The sequence below is a fragment of the Culex quinquefasciatus genome, chromosome 3 (assembly GCF_015732765.1).
Source record: "Culex quinquefasciatus strain JHB chromosome 3, VPISU_Cqui_1.0_pri_paternal, whole genome shotgun sequence".
In the NCBI taxonomy this organism is placed as follows: Eukaryota; Metazoa; Arthropoda; class Insecta; order Diptera; family Culicidae; genus Culex; species Culex quinquefasciatus.
This window is the reverse complement of record NC_051863.1, coordinates 114,514,569-114,527,720: the sequence shown is the minus strand read 5'-3', so window position 1 is coordinate 114,527,720 and position 13,152 is coordinate 114,514,569. Positions and strand designations below refer to the sequence as shown.

Sequence of the window (13,152 nt, the reverse complement as noted above, 5' to 3'; positions counted from 1 at the left end):
TTTTTTTTACCGTGTATCATTTTTTTCCAGTGTAGTCCATATCAATACCTACAACTTTGCCGAAGACACCAAATCGATCAAAAAAATCCTTTAAAAGATACAGATTTTTGAATTTTCACATATCATTTTTGTATGGACAGCTGCCAAATTTGTATGGAAAATTATATGGACAAACTAATGATGCAAAATGGCTTCTTTGGGCATACCGAAGCCACCAAAAAAGTTTCGGTCGGATTAAAAAATACAAAAAAAATCGAATGACCGAAATCCTAGAGAACTGCTCAACAGGAGCTGGCGCTCCGCCCTTCAATTTTAAATGGGATTTAACCCGTAAAAAAAGATTTTTTCAAAAATGTCACTTTTTGAGGCATTTTGGCCACCAATGCGTTTACCAAAAACATCACTGGCGTGTAGGCCAGACCCTTGCGCATCTTTTGGTATAAATAACATTGACATTTGGAGCACCCTAGAGCTCGATACAGGCCTTAAAAGTTTGGCATTTTTTCGAAAAATCGGCCCCGGCAAAATCAAATGGCGTCTAGGGCGTCGCGAGGCGCGACGCATATCTTTTTTGCCGGGACCGATTTTTCGAAAAAATGCCAAACTTTGAAGGCTTGTATCGAGCTCCAGGGTGCTCCAAATGTCAATGTTATATATACCAAAAGATGCGCAAGGATCTGGCCTACACGCCAGTGATGTTTTTGGTAAACGGATTGGTGGCCAAAATGCCTCAAAAAGTGACATTTTTGAAAAAATCTTTTTTTACGGGTTAAATCCCATTTAAAATTGAAGGGCGGAGCGCCAGCTCCTGTTACGTCCAATCAAGCTCATATTTTGGATTTGGGCTTAGTATGCCCACCGGAACAAACCCTTGAATGCCCGCCAAAAAGTCATTTTTGTTACACTCTAATGTACACCCAAAACCGGCAGCGCTAGTCCGAGAGAATGATGGTCTCGAGTCGAGAGAATAGTGGTACCATTCACGGACGCAGAGAACACAGCTCGAGATGGGCGATAGAACTATTCTCTCGAGGTTCATTTGCAAAAAAAGTTCATCCGTCAAACAAAAAACCAAAAGTGTCGACAACGGGAATCGAACCAGAGACCTTTGACAAACCAATCCAATGACTTAGCTGCCTCGGCCACCACAGCTTGGTGACCATGGAGAAGTCAGAAGTCGATGTATGACACTTGTTGGAGATTTATTGATTCAACTAACGAATGAACTCATTTGTTAGGATGGTGTGAGTTGGTACCATTATTCTATCGATTTTGGCACTGAGCCCTCAATAAATTTTGAGAGAACGATTATCTCGATTCTGAATTTTGGGTGTAAAAAAAGTATTTACACCCCTTGGGCACTATGCACATTTTGTGATGAAACTTGTAAAAAATTCAAAGTTTGACAGGAACCTAGTAGTACGTTTTGTTCAGAAACTCATGCCAAACATTTTGCTACAAAAAGCTCATGAAAAGATGATTTCTATAAAAAGTTATATTACAAATACTATTACGAAAATAAAAAAGGTGCAAAAAAAGTTTGTACACCTTTCGAAAAATTAACATAAATAATGTTATTTGTTGACAAATCACCATAAATCCAGTCTCCCAACTCCAAATAGGCATTGTGGGATTTAGCCAGCCACCAGCGAGAATCCCCAACGCGGGAGTTGCATCCGCACGCTGCGACTGCGGAAATGGACTTGCCGCTACTCGGTTGTTTACTGAGCTGACAGCTAGACCAAGCTTTGTGCGCAGTGTGTTCAGCCCTATGTTCAGCCCCAACCATTACAGCGACAGACATTACAAAGGGTCTATCTCATTATGGTAATCTAGTACCTCACATCCTCCTTCCTCTCTTAAAACTACCACTTAGGAGATTTACTAATGTATTAGATGAAAAAAAGTAGAAGGAACCAACGTCAAGTTTAAACTAGCATTCTCGAGAATCAAGTACAGCTCAACCCGTAAACAAACTCTAAGAACCCCACCGAAAGAATTTAACGGTTGGAAACGGGCACCATGATTGAAATGAACACAAACTCACTCATTTCACAATTTAATAAGTGAACCTGCTATCTAGACAAATTGATACCCGTGTACTAACCCAGCAAGATTAGTACAAAAGAGCACACCCCGAAATAGCATTCTTTTAAAATCCATGATACACCTATCTATCATCTTTCTATCTTTTCTTTTTATCTCCCAACTTAACACTCAAAACAGTGTCCCTGATATAAGGTCTAACTAACAGATATAGTTACCAAATAAAATTACTATTACTAATGTTATTGTATTGCTTATTGCGAGATAAAATCGCATTTCTCCTTCTCTGTGAGTGACAGGAGGTTAAAGACGCCGAACTACCGCGGTGTAAAAATCGGCAAGTTGAACTGAAATTCCGCGCTGATTTGGCTGTCAAGTTGATTTGTTTTCAATATTTTCTAAAAAGCGAGCTGAAAACTCAAGGCAACCTTTGACAACAGCCGAAAATTTGTTCTGCGGCTGGCATGCGGCCATTCTTCTGCGGTAATATCAGCGCGCCTGGACTCTAATTATTGACGCCCGCGATAATACTTTCTTTTATCCTGTGATTTTTGTTTATAAAAAAAAACCTATCTTACAAATGACCATACAAATGTTGCATTATGTGTAACAGTGCGAATTCCGGAAGGCTCGAGAAATTATACCAAATGCATCCTACGAGGTATAATAAGTCACCTTGGCACTAGGACACCGTTCTCTCAAGCCATTCATCGCTTCTCAATTCTTTTATTCGGACTCATACCAAAACAGCTAACTGTAGCAACGCTGGTGACAAACTCGAAGACTGTGCACAGCCTGTGCTGTGTTTTTTTGCGGACATATCACCAGAACCTTTGTCCAACCTGACGTATTCAACCCACCTCCGAGCACGCAATATTTTTTGTGGTTAGTAAGAACCATGCTGACACAGTTCCGACAGCTATCACGTAACGGCTTTTATGTCGGTGCCTACTTGCGGGAGTACACCTCGTATTCACCTCATTCATGTTGTCCTGCAACTGGTTAATACAGTAATTTTCCACCCAAGACTTTTAAAAAACCCTGAAATTTCGAAATTTCTTTTCTACATATTGGACACAACGCAATTTTCCGGTCCGATTCGCAAACAGACATTTTCAAGTGACCTTTCCGATCGATTTGTTAACGAACATTGAATTTGCCAACATAAACTTTAACTACACAATCAGTCAAACTCGTAACGTAACTTGGCATTTATTGTACGATCAGTTCCTAGCTGGACTCGCAGGCCAAGTGCGAATGATGCTGATGATACCTCTTCAGTTGACGCTCAGGCGAGGAACATCCTGGAAGGAGCGTCACTGACTACGTCCGTAGTCCTGTTAGATCATACTTGATCAAGACAGTATAGCTCTGGTTCCTTGCAAGTGTCCTATTTTCTTACCTCCACGTTGGCTTGGTTTTCATGATGACCTAGCTGGTGGCCTGTGGAAACGGATCGTAAACCTTTGACCACCGTGGGTCAAAGTCGAGACGGCTAAAAGAAAGGGGCGCGACAATGTGGGAAAGGGAAGTAATTTGTGATTGTAGACGGTATTGTTTTGATTCGCAGTATGTTGAGTCAACTGCTGTGGATGTACCTGAACGTTGCAGAACGGGGTTTCCTCTCTCCTTTCCATTTCCAGTTACCACCTATCTTCTGTTTATTTTGTTTCACTGATTTTCTTACGCGGCTCTGTTTACTATCCTCCATTCCTCCATTTGATTTCGATTTTACTCATTTGATTCTCTTATTTCTCAACGCTTTTTCACTCTATTTTACCAATTGATGCTGCTGTAACATACTTTCTGCTTTCCCTGCTTTCCCCCTTCCCAATCAATCAATCAATCAATCCTTAATTTGGCAGTCAATTTTGTTTATCATGTGCCTTTTCTTTATTTGTCTATTTGAATAATTCAATATTCTTTTTGGGCCAATATTCAAATTTGGGCCTATAAATTGCCCTCAATACAATCTAAGCTTGTTTTTTTACCTCTATTTATTAATTATTGTTAATTTCTTTATCTACTTCATAAATTACTATCTTTCTTTTACTATTGATTCTTCAAATAGTATATTTCTTTCACTGTCCATTGTTTTCAATCTTTACCCTTTTCTTCAAACAAATGAGGTTCGAGCCCTTACTCATTTTTGGAGTGATCAAAGAATTAACACAAATATTACTATTGTACTTTTGACAAACTTTTATAAAATGCTTAGGACCAAAATTGTAACAAAACACCGCGACAAAAGAAATAGCAACATAAAAACACGACTCAACACTAGGAAAGATTTCAGGAGAAAACAAAACACAGTAAAATAACAACTAGTTTTTGAATTCAAACTAAAAATAAAACAGTTTTTGCTTTAATGAAAGTTGTTAGGCACACTATAAATGGTTAGGCGCTTATACTTACATCAAACCCTACGTAATGTACCACCCCCGGCCGAGTTAAAATGCGTAACCGGAAAAGAAGGTGTGCATGCCTGGCACGAACACTCAAAGCGTGTTCTAGCGTGCTGCTCGTACTGACTCAGAGCAAGGGTGAGATGTAGGTGTAAGGGCAGTGCGTGTTCGTCGGGAACCTAGTGCATAAGATCGGTCAAGGCCCGTTCTTACACTGAAAATTGCGAAATTGCGAATTGCGATCAGTTCCTAGCTGGACTCGGTCACTGGAAACGACCGGCGACTCAGTGACCGACGAAATAGGCGGCGGGTCAGATGCGGGCATAAAAATGTCAAAATCTCTTCCCCCCTCACTTCGTCTCACCATCCAGCTGCAGCTTTGTTGACAAACAAACGGAGTACGCGGTCGCATGATGGCGGCATCGAGCCAGAATTAGGGGTGATCATGTGATTAAGAATGCAAGTTTTTTCAAGAAAAATAATATTTTTCCGACCGAATAAATAAATTGCGAGCATGCTCAAACAATTATTCCTGATGTCGGAGAAGTGATAAAAAAGCAAAATTTTAATCCAAAATTTTTCTATAAATTGATTTTTTTCACTCCAACTGGGAACCCCTAGGTCCTATACACGACCGTTTCCAATGACCGTGAGAAGATGCCAGAAAATCCAGCTACGAGCTAAATCCACAATAACAGTTCTGTTCAAACATTCTCATAGCGGCAGTTCCGGCCCGCAACCAGCATGATTCGTAAACACACATTTCTTAGCTGTCTTCCCAGTTCGTCTCATAAACGAACATTTACAAGTGGCCTTCCCAGTTTGATTCGGAAACGAACACTTCCTTGCAACCTCTCCATTCCACAATCAGTTCGATTCTTAAACAGACATATTCTAGTGGCCGTCCCAATTCGATTCGTCATCGAACATTTCCGTCTGATTCGTAAACAGGCTTCTCCTAGTGGCCGTTCCAGTTCGATTCGTTAACGAACATTTCCGTCTGATTCGTAAACATACATTTCCTAGTGGCCGTCCCAGTTCGATTCGTTAACGAACATTTCCGTCTGATTCGTAAACAGACATTTCCTAGTGGCCGTCCCAGTTCGATTCGCAAACGAACATTTCCATGCAGCCATTCTGATCCGCTGCCCGTCTGATTCGTAAACAGACATTTCCTAGTGGCCGTCCCAGTTCGATTCGCAAACGAACATTTCCATGCAGCCATTCTGATCCGCTGCCCGTCTGATCCGTAAACAGACATTTCCTAGTGGCCGTCCCAGTCCGATTCGTTAACGAACATTTCCGTCTGATTCGTAAACAGACATTTCCTAGTGGCCGTCCTAGTTCGACTCGCAAACGAACATTTCTAGCAGCCATTCTGATCCGCTGCCAGTCTGATTCGTAAACAGACATTTCCTAGTGGCCGTCCCAGTTCGATTCGTTAACGAACATTTCCGTCTGATTCGTAAACAGACATTTCCTAGAGGCCGTCCTAGTTCGACTCGCAAACGAACATTTCCATGCAGCCATCCTGATCCGCTGCCCGTCTGATTCGTAAACAGACATTTCCTAGTGGCCGTCCTAGTTCGACTCGCAAACGAACATTTCCATGCAGCCATTCTGATCCGCTGCCAGTCTGATTCGTAAACAGACATTTCCTAGTGGCCGTCCCAGTTCGATTCGCAAACGAACATTTCCATGCAGCCATTCTGATCCGCTGCCCGTCTGATCCGTAAACAGACATTTCCTAGTGGCCGTCCCAGTTCGATTCGTTAACGAACATTTCCGTCTGATTCGTAAACAGACATTTCCTAGTGGCCGTCCTAGTTCGACTCGCAAACGAACATTTCCATGCAGCCATTCTGATCCGCTGCCAGTCTGATTCGTAAACAGACATTTCCTAATGGCCGTCCCAGATCGATTCGTAAACGAATATTCCACGCCACAATCCTTCGGACCTTTCACATGTGATCGAAGGAGAATGGTAGGAGTGCTAGTCGACCGTGCGTGAGTGCAAAGGTCTCGCAAACCGGTGGCAGCAAAGCGTGTTTGTATTCGGACATAGGCGAACCTGCTGCACTCTTGCTCGGTATGACGATTTCGACTGACCAACCTATCTCCTCTGTAAGTACTGTGCACACTCGAATGGCGAGTACGCGCTGATGCTACCGAAGTAGACGACAACGTTGGTGCACTCAACGGGCGACACTGAAAGTACTTCCTCCTTCCGTCACACCTCGCAGTAATTTTCCTCATTTTTCAATGGGCGCACCACTACAAAGTTCAACGAATGACACTGACAGTGTTTGCTAACCCCCTGCGGGGGTCCCTTCACGCAAAAAAAACATTTACCTTTAAAGTATTCTGTCATTTCACCATTTTTATTCAGCACATGGCCTTACCCAGATCCCCCTTTCTTGCAAGCCCATGTTTAGAAAATAAAAACAAAATTTTAATCTCATGCTTCGCAAATTCAAACAAGATCTTCAAAAAATGATCGATTTCAACCTGCTGGATCGTCAAGGATTAGCCAGATATTTTATAAAAAAATATCGTGAGCCATCCAGGGTTAGCTGCGCCTTTTTGGAATATTCGATAAGAAATATCCATTGTGGACCTGCCTCCCTCGTCTTTTCCCAGTCCGCTCCAAACTTTTCGTCGATGCAGAACACCAACACCACCAGAACACAACACCCACAAACTTACCACCACCAAGACGACGACAGAAAACTCTCCGTTTCCTCCCTGATGCAAAAATAATAAAAACCGTAGGTTGAAGCAGGTTCCGTACTTTATCGCCGGGGTCCCGGAGATAATCCTGGCAGGATCGCCAATGTGGGATTTAGCCAGCCACCAGCGAGAATCCCCAACGCGGGAGTTGCATCCGCACGCTGCGACTGCGGAAATGGACTTGCCGCTACTCGGTTGTTTACTGAGCTGACAGCTAGACCAAGCTTTGTGCGCAGTGTGTTCAGCCCTATGTTCAGCCCCAACCATTACAGCGACAGACATTACAAAGGGTCTATCTCATTATGGTAATCTAGTACCTCACAGGCATCATTGACTGATTAAAAAAATAATTTGGATTGAATATAAAGTTTACTAACTACTTAGTATAAAAGTTTATATAACTCTGGAAATTCTATATAAAAGTTATCTAAACTTAATTTTGCAAACTTTTAATTCAACTAAATGTCAATATATTACCATAGAATTGCTAAATAAACATTTTGGGGTGGGTATAACACCGTTTTGGGGGTATTTGTATCGATAGAATAGATTTTTCGTTGGAATTTCGTACCAACCCGGAATTACGTCGTCGGAAAATCCGCCGGCATCTGAACCGGTCCACAATTCACAAGTCAACCTATGTGGCATCAGAAAGGGCATGAAATTTCCGATCTTTTGAGGGGTGTAAATACTTTTTTTACATACTGTATTTTTTCACTAAAACTTAAGCTTACATTACTTCTGAAAGAAATCATATCAACATTAATTTGAAGAAAACATAAAAACAATTTAAACATTGACAAAATTTTTATGTAAGATCTGCCTCAACAACTTTTTTGTGGGCCACGTTAAAAATTACCCAATCAATACAACAAATTAGTATAATTTTAATCTACAGGGGACCATTGTTATCAATTGAATGGAACGATGCTGTAATGCTATCTGTTTTCCACCAAATTGAATAAGAGAAAGTAGAATAACCAAATTCTTATCTCAAATATGATGATATGAGATGCTGGAATCTATTTTTAACCTTATTGTCCCCGGGATATCAACTGAGCTTCCAGATGGTCCTTATTATAAAAAGCAATATCTACTGCATACAATCAGTCGACTTTCAGCTCTCAAAATGGGTAGAAGAACTTTTGCGATACTTTTATCGTGTTGCCTGTAAGTATTCTTTACAAAATAATGTTACCTTCTCTATCTAACAATATCTCACTTCAAGCCTCTCGGTGATTTTTGCCAAGGATCGGAGTTTCCCGCCAGGATTCAAATTCGGTGTTGGTACTTCCGCTTATCAGATCGAAGGAGGATGGGATGCAGACGGCAAGGGAGAATCGATCTGGGATCATCTGACGCATAACTATCCGGAAAAGATCGCTGACAGAACGAATGGAGACGTCGCTTGCGATAGCTACAATAACGTAAGAAATTGATACGTCAGAGTTTAGCCGTGAAAATTCATTACCTCAAATTTTCAGTGGGAGCGCGATGTTGAGATGATCCGCGAGCTGGGAGTTGACATGTATCGATTCTCCCTGTCGTGGAGTCGAATCATGCCCTCGGGAATCAGCAACGATGTAAACCAAGCCGGAATCGACTACTACAACAACTTGATCAACGGGTTGCTAAAGTACAACATTGAGCCAATGGTCACGTTGTACCACTGGGATCTACCCCAGCGGCTGCAAGAAATCGGAGGCTGGACGAACCGTGAGGTAGTCGGACACTTCCGAGAGTACGCGCGGGTCGTTTACGAAGCATTCGGAGATCGCGTCAAGTGGTGGACCACCTTCAACGAACCCATCCAAACCTGCCTGCTCTCGTACGAGTACGACCAAATGGCCCCCGGATACGACTTCCCTGGAGTGCCGTGCTATTTGTGTACCCATAATGTGCTGCTGTCCCACGCTGAAGCCGTTGAACTGTACCGGAAGCAATACCAACCAGCTCAGCAAGGTATCATTGGAATCACTGTTGATTCTTCATGGGCACTACCAAGAAGTGATTCAGTCGAAGATCAGGAGGCTTCCGAACTTGTGATGCAGTTCCACGTAAGATAATACTTTCAAGACATCAAGACTCGTTGTATTTCACCTTCACTCGTTACAGATTGGCTGGTACATGCATCCGATTTACTCCAAAACTGGAAACTACCCACAAGTTATGATCGACCGGATCAACGCCCTCAGTCAGGAGCAAGGTTTCGCCAACTCACGCCTGCCGGTGTTCACCGAGGAAGAAATCGAAAAACTCAAAGGTTCATCGGACTTTTTCGGTATCAACGCTTACACGACCAACATCGTGTACAAGAATGACGCGGAAAACTCGGCCAATCTGAGAGTGCCTTCCTTCGATCACGATCGCAACACGCTGGGATATCAGGATCCGAGCTGGCCCGCGTCTGGATCAGGTTGGTTAAAGGTGTACCCGAAGGGTCTGTATTACCTGCTAAACTGGATTCGTGAAGAGTACGACAGTCCTCCGATCTACGTTACGGAGAATGGAGTCAGCGATCTGGGTGGAACGAAGGATGTAGCACGTGTGGAGTTCTACAATTCCTATCTGAATGCCGTTTTGGACGCCATGGAAGACGGATGTGACGTACGAGGCTATGTGGCGTGGAGTTTGATGGACAACTTCGAGTGGAGAGCTGGGCTGACGGAACGCTTCGGAATGTACTACGTAGACTATGAAGATTCGAAGAGGACCAGGATCGCCAAGAGCTCTGCCAAGGTGTTTGCGAATATCATCAAGACCAGGACGATTGATCCGGACTACTTGCCTGAGCCAGATTTGCTGATCCCGGGTCCCGCTGAGAACGTTCGTCAAAATGATTCAATTTGCTCTGTTGCAGCTAAGGCAGTGGCGCCGTTTCTGAGAATTGCCTGTGAACAACTGTAATAAATTTTCAAATATTAGGTATTTCTGTTTGCTTTAAAGATTATTTGTGCATTTCAATAAAAAAATCTGATTTCTTTCAAAAATTTGATTTCTTTCTCTCAGAAAAAGGTGTATAGGAGTCCAACGTACTAACACTTGATTATCCAGATTTAAAAGAATGGCAGAAGTTACATATTATATGTATTATGTCCGCCTGAAAAGTCAACACGTCTACGTGGTGGTTCCAACATCACAAAAAGCCATAATTACTGAAAGTTGTCCCATCGGGATGCCTTCGGAGCAGAAACGTCATGAAAATATATATTCATCCTCACTTCCCCTGTCAAACTAATTAACCGCATGACCAACGAGTAAGCCCTGTTATCAAAATGCAACCCATCTGACTCACGTTTGATTTTGCATTGCAAAATCCCGTCCAAAAGGCACACATTGTGAGTCCCAAAAGCATTCATTTTGATAAATATGTTTGGACATTTCAAACGCGCCCATTATCATCGGAGCTGAGATAAACGACCCCCGGTAACCACAAACAATTCAACGGATTTATAGAACCAATTAAGCAATCAGTCACCGTGGGCGCAGAGGCGTCATGTGAGAGTCAGGTATAAGATAATGCATGTGTGAATAGGATTATGGGTCGATAGATAACCGTTTCGATAAGTTATGGTGAGGAATGGGTGGTTGTCCAAAGTATTGATCATCAGTATTACCCGAGATCTCGTCGGGGCAGGAGTGCTCTTCAGCAGAATGAAGTGCTTTATAGTCGTAGTACTGCTTTTCGCAGTTAGGTGAGTTTAAATTGATTTTTTATACAAAGTTTGAATAAATTTAAGTCCATACAGCTTGGTGAACGGCCAGAACGAGTTCCCAGCAGACTTTAAGTTTGGCGTAGGTACGTCCGCCTACCAGATCGAGGTGCATGGAACGAGGATGGAAAGGGGGAATCCATATGGGATTATCTGGTGCACAATCACCCCGAGAAGATTGCCGATAAAACGAATGGTGATGTGGCATGTGACAGCTATCGACTTGTAAGGCACAAAGCTGTTTTTTATACAACTGGTATTACAATGCGAATATTTCCAGTGGCGTCGAGATGTAGAGATGCTGAAGGAGCTGGGTGTGGACATCTATCGGTTCTCAATCGCGTGGACTCGCATCATGCCCACTGGACTCAGCAACCAGATAAACCAAAAGGGTGTTGAGTACTACAACAATCTGATCGACGCACTTCTCGAAAATGGTATCACGCCAATTGTGGTCCTTTACCACTGGGATTTGCCCCAACGGCTGCAGGAAATGGGAGGTTGGACCAACCGGGAAATCGTCGGGCACTTCCGCGAGTACGCCAAGTTTGCGTTTGAAACGTTCGGCGATCGTGTCAAGTGGTGGACTACGTTCAACGAACCTCTGCAGACCTGCCGGCAGTCATACGAATGGGACGCCATGGCTCCGGGAACCGATTTTCCAGGAATTCCGAGCTATCTATGCGCCCACCACCTTCTGCTATCGCACGCTGAAGCTGTTGAGGTGTATCGTCAACAGTTTCAAACCCTTCAACAGGGCAAGATCGGAATAACGGTCGATTCGTCCTGGGCTGAACCACGCAGTCAATCGGCGGATGACATCGAAGCTTCCAATGTGAATCTACGATTCTTCGTAAGTTATTATCTTACTACTATGCTCAAATGTTTAAACATCTTTCAACCCCCTAGATCGGTTGGTACATGCACCCCATCTACATCGGAAACTACCCCGCGGAGATGATCGAACGGGTCGACCGTTTCAGTCAGCAGCAAGGATTTGCCAAGTCACGCCTCCCCACGTTCACGGCAGAAGAAATCAACAAACTCCGCGGCTCGTCCGATTTCTTCGGTTTCAACACGTACACGACGTACATGGTGCGCAAAAATGACGATCAAAACTCTCAAGGCTTCCCGGTGCCCTCCTTCGATCACGATCGTGGTGTCGTCGAGTATCAGGACGAAACCTGGCCCGAAACCGGATCCAGCTGGTTCCGGGTGTACCCCAAAGGTATTTACAACCTCCTGATGTGGATCAAGAACGAGTACAACAACCCCGAGGTGTACATCACCGAAAACGGCTACTCGGACCGTGGTGGCACCAAGGACGAGGGTCGCGTACAGTACTTCAAGGACTACATGAGCAACGTGCTGGATGCCGTCAACGAGGGTTGCAACGTGAAGGGATACGTCGCGTGGAGCCTGATGGACAACTTCGAGTGGCGAGCGGGACTCACCGAACGATTCGGACTGTACTATGTGGACTACAACCATCCGAACAAGACGCGGGTGCAAAAATCTTCGGCCAAGTTCTACGCCAGCGTGATTAAGACGCGCAAGATCGATATGGAGCTGATGCCGGAACCGGAGGAGTACACGCCGTATTCGCCCCCGGATCCGGATGCGGGAGCGTCGGTTCTGCCCACCGCTTCGTTGATCGCGGTGGCAATGGCTATGCTGCTGAGAAATTTGTTCTAGGATCAGTGGTGTTTGCGGTCAACTGAAAATCAAACAAAAATTAAGATAAAATAAATTCATTTCAAATCATCATTATCTTGGAAAACGGTTCTCCAACAGTTTCCAAAAAGTTTAAAATCAGCAAAAGTTAAGTTTTATTGCACATTTGTCAACATGACATGTTCCACTTCAACTGTGCGGAAAAATCGATAATGGGGTACAGTCATCCCACATATTCGGAACACCCACAAAATTGGAACACTTTTGTGATAATTTGTCAATTGTCATGCCAAATGAATCTTATCTGGCGACCCTTCTATTTTTAGGACCTTTATTTGGACATTCTCTTGCTATTTCACTAGCAAAAAGAGTTCTTTTTGAATAAAAAACTGCATTTCGAGACTGTTTTCTTCAGAGCTGCAAAACACTGCCTCCAAATTTCCTGTTCCGTAATTGTGGGATGTTATTGTGTCTCCCACAATTGTGGAACACCTAAATTTAACAGATATTTTCACAAAACAAATTATCAGACCATTTATAAAACATTATTAAGCTTGAGTTTCATTGGTTCCAATGTGTGAAGT

The 13,152-nt window shown here is 43.3% G+C and overlaps 2 protein-coding genes across 3 annotated transcripts; both read left to right on the top strand.

The window, feature by feature from the left end:
• The first annotated feature begins 8,263 nt into the window (after positions 1-8,263).
• Positions 8,264-10,106, top strand: LOC6041004 (myrosinase 1). Its single transcript, XM_001850267.2, has 4 exons — positions 8,264-8,351; positions 8,410-8,608; positions 8,666-9,238; positions 9,297-10,106. Exons 1-4 carry the CDS (start codon positions 8,311-8,313, stop codon positions 10,086-10,088), a joined length of 1,605 nt encoding a protein of 534 aa, XP_001850319.2. The 5' UTR covers positions 8,264-8,310; the 3' UTR covers positions 10,089-10,106.
• Positions 10,107-10,743: 637 nt separating this feature from the next.
• On the top strand, positions 10,744-12,727 carry LOC6041005 (lactase-like protein). Of its 2 annotated transcripts, XM_038259011.1 has the most exons (4): positions 10,744-10,876; positions 10,931-11,119; positions 11,175-11,747; positions 11,804-12,726. In XM_038259011.1, the coding sequence occupies exons 3-4, from the start codon at positions 11,193-11,195 to the stop codon at positions 12,587-12,589; spliced, it is 1,341 nt and encodes a 446-aa protein (XP_038114939.1). In that variant the 5' UTR covers positions 10,744-10,876; positions 10,931-11,119; positions 11,175-11,192; the 3' UTR covers positions 12,590-12,726. The 2 variants fall into 2 exon arrangements, with proteins under 2 accessions (XP_038114939.1, XP_001850320.2); XM_001850268.2 differs by lacking the exon at positions 10,744-10,876 and having other exon boundaries at positions 10,932-11,119; positions 11,804-12,727.
• The last annotated feature ends 425 nt before the right edge of the window (positions 12,728-13,152 follow it).

Excerpts from the sequence above, each read along its gene's own strand:
- LOC6041005 (XM_001850268.2), top strand. The coding sequence starts at position 11,193 with ATGCTGAAGGAGCTGGGTGTGGACATCTATCGGTTCTCAATCGCGTGG. Across the intron at positions 11,748-11,803 it reads ATGTGAATCTACGATTCTTC|ATCGGTTGGTACATGCACCC; the intron begins GTAAGTTATTAT and ends TCAACCCCCTAG.
- LOC6041004 (XM_001850267.2), top strand. The coding sequence starts at position 8,311 with ATGGGTAGAAGAACTTTTGCGATACTTTTATCGTGTTGCCT. Across the intron at positions 8,352-8,409 it reads ATACTTTTATCGTGTTGCCT|CCTCTCGGTGATTTTTGCCA; the intron begins GTAAGTATTCTT and ends TCTCACTTCAAG. Across the intron at positions 9,239-9,296 it reads AACTTGTGATGCAGTTCCAC|ATTGGCTGGTACATGCATCC; the intron begins GTAAGATAATAC and ends CACTCGTTACAG.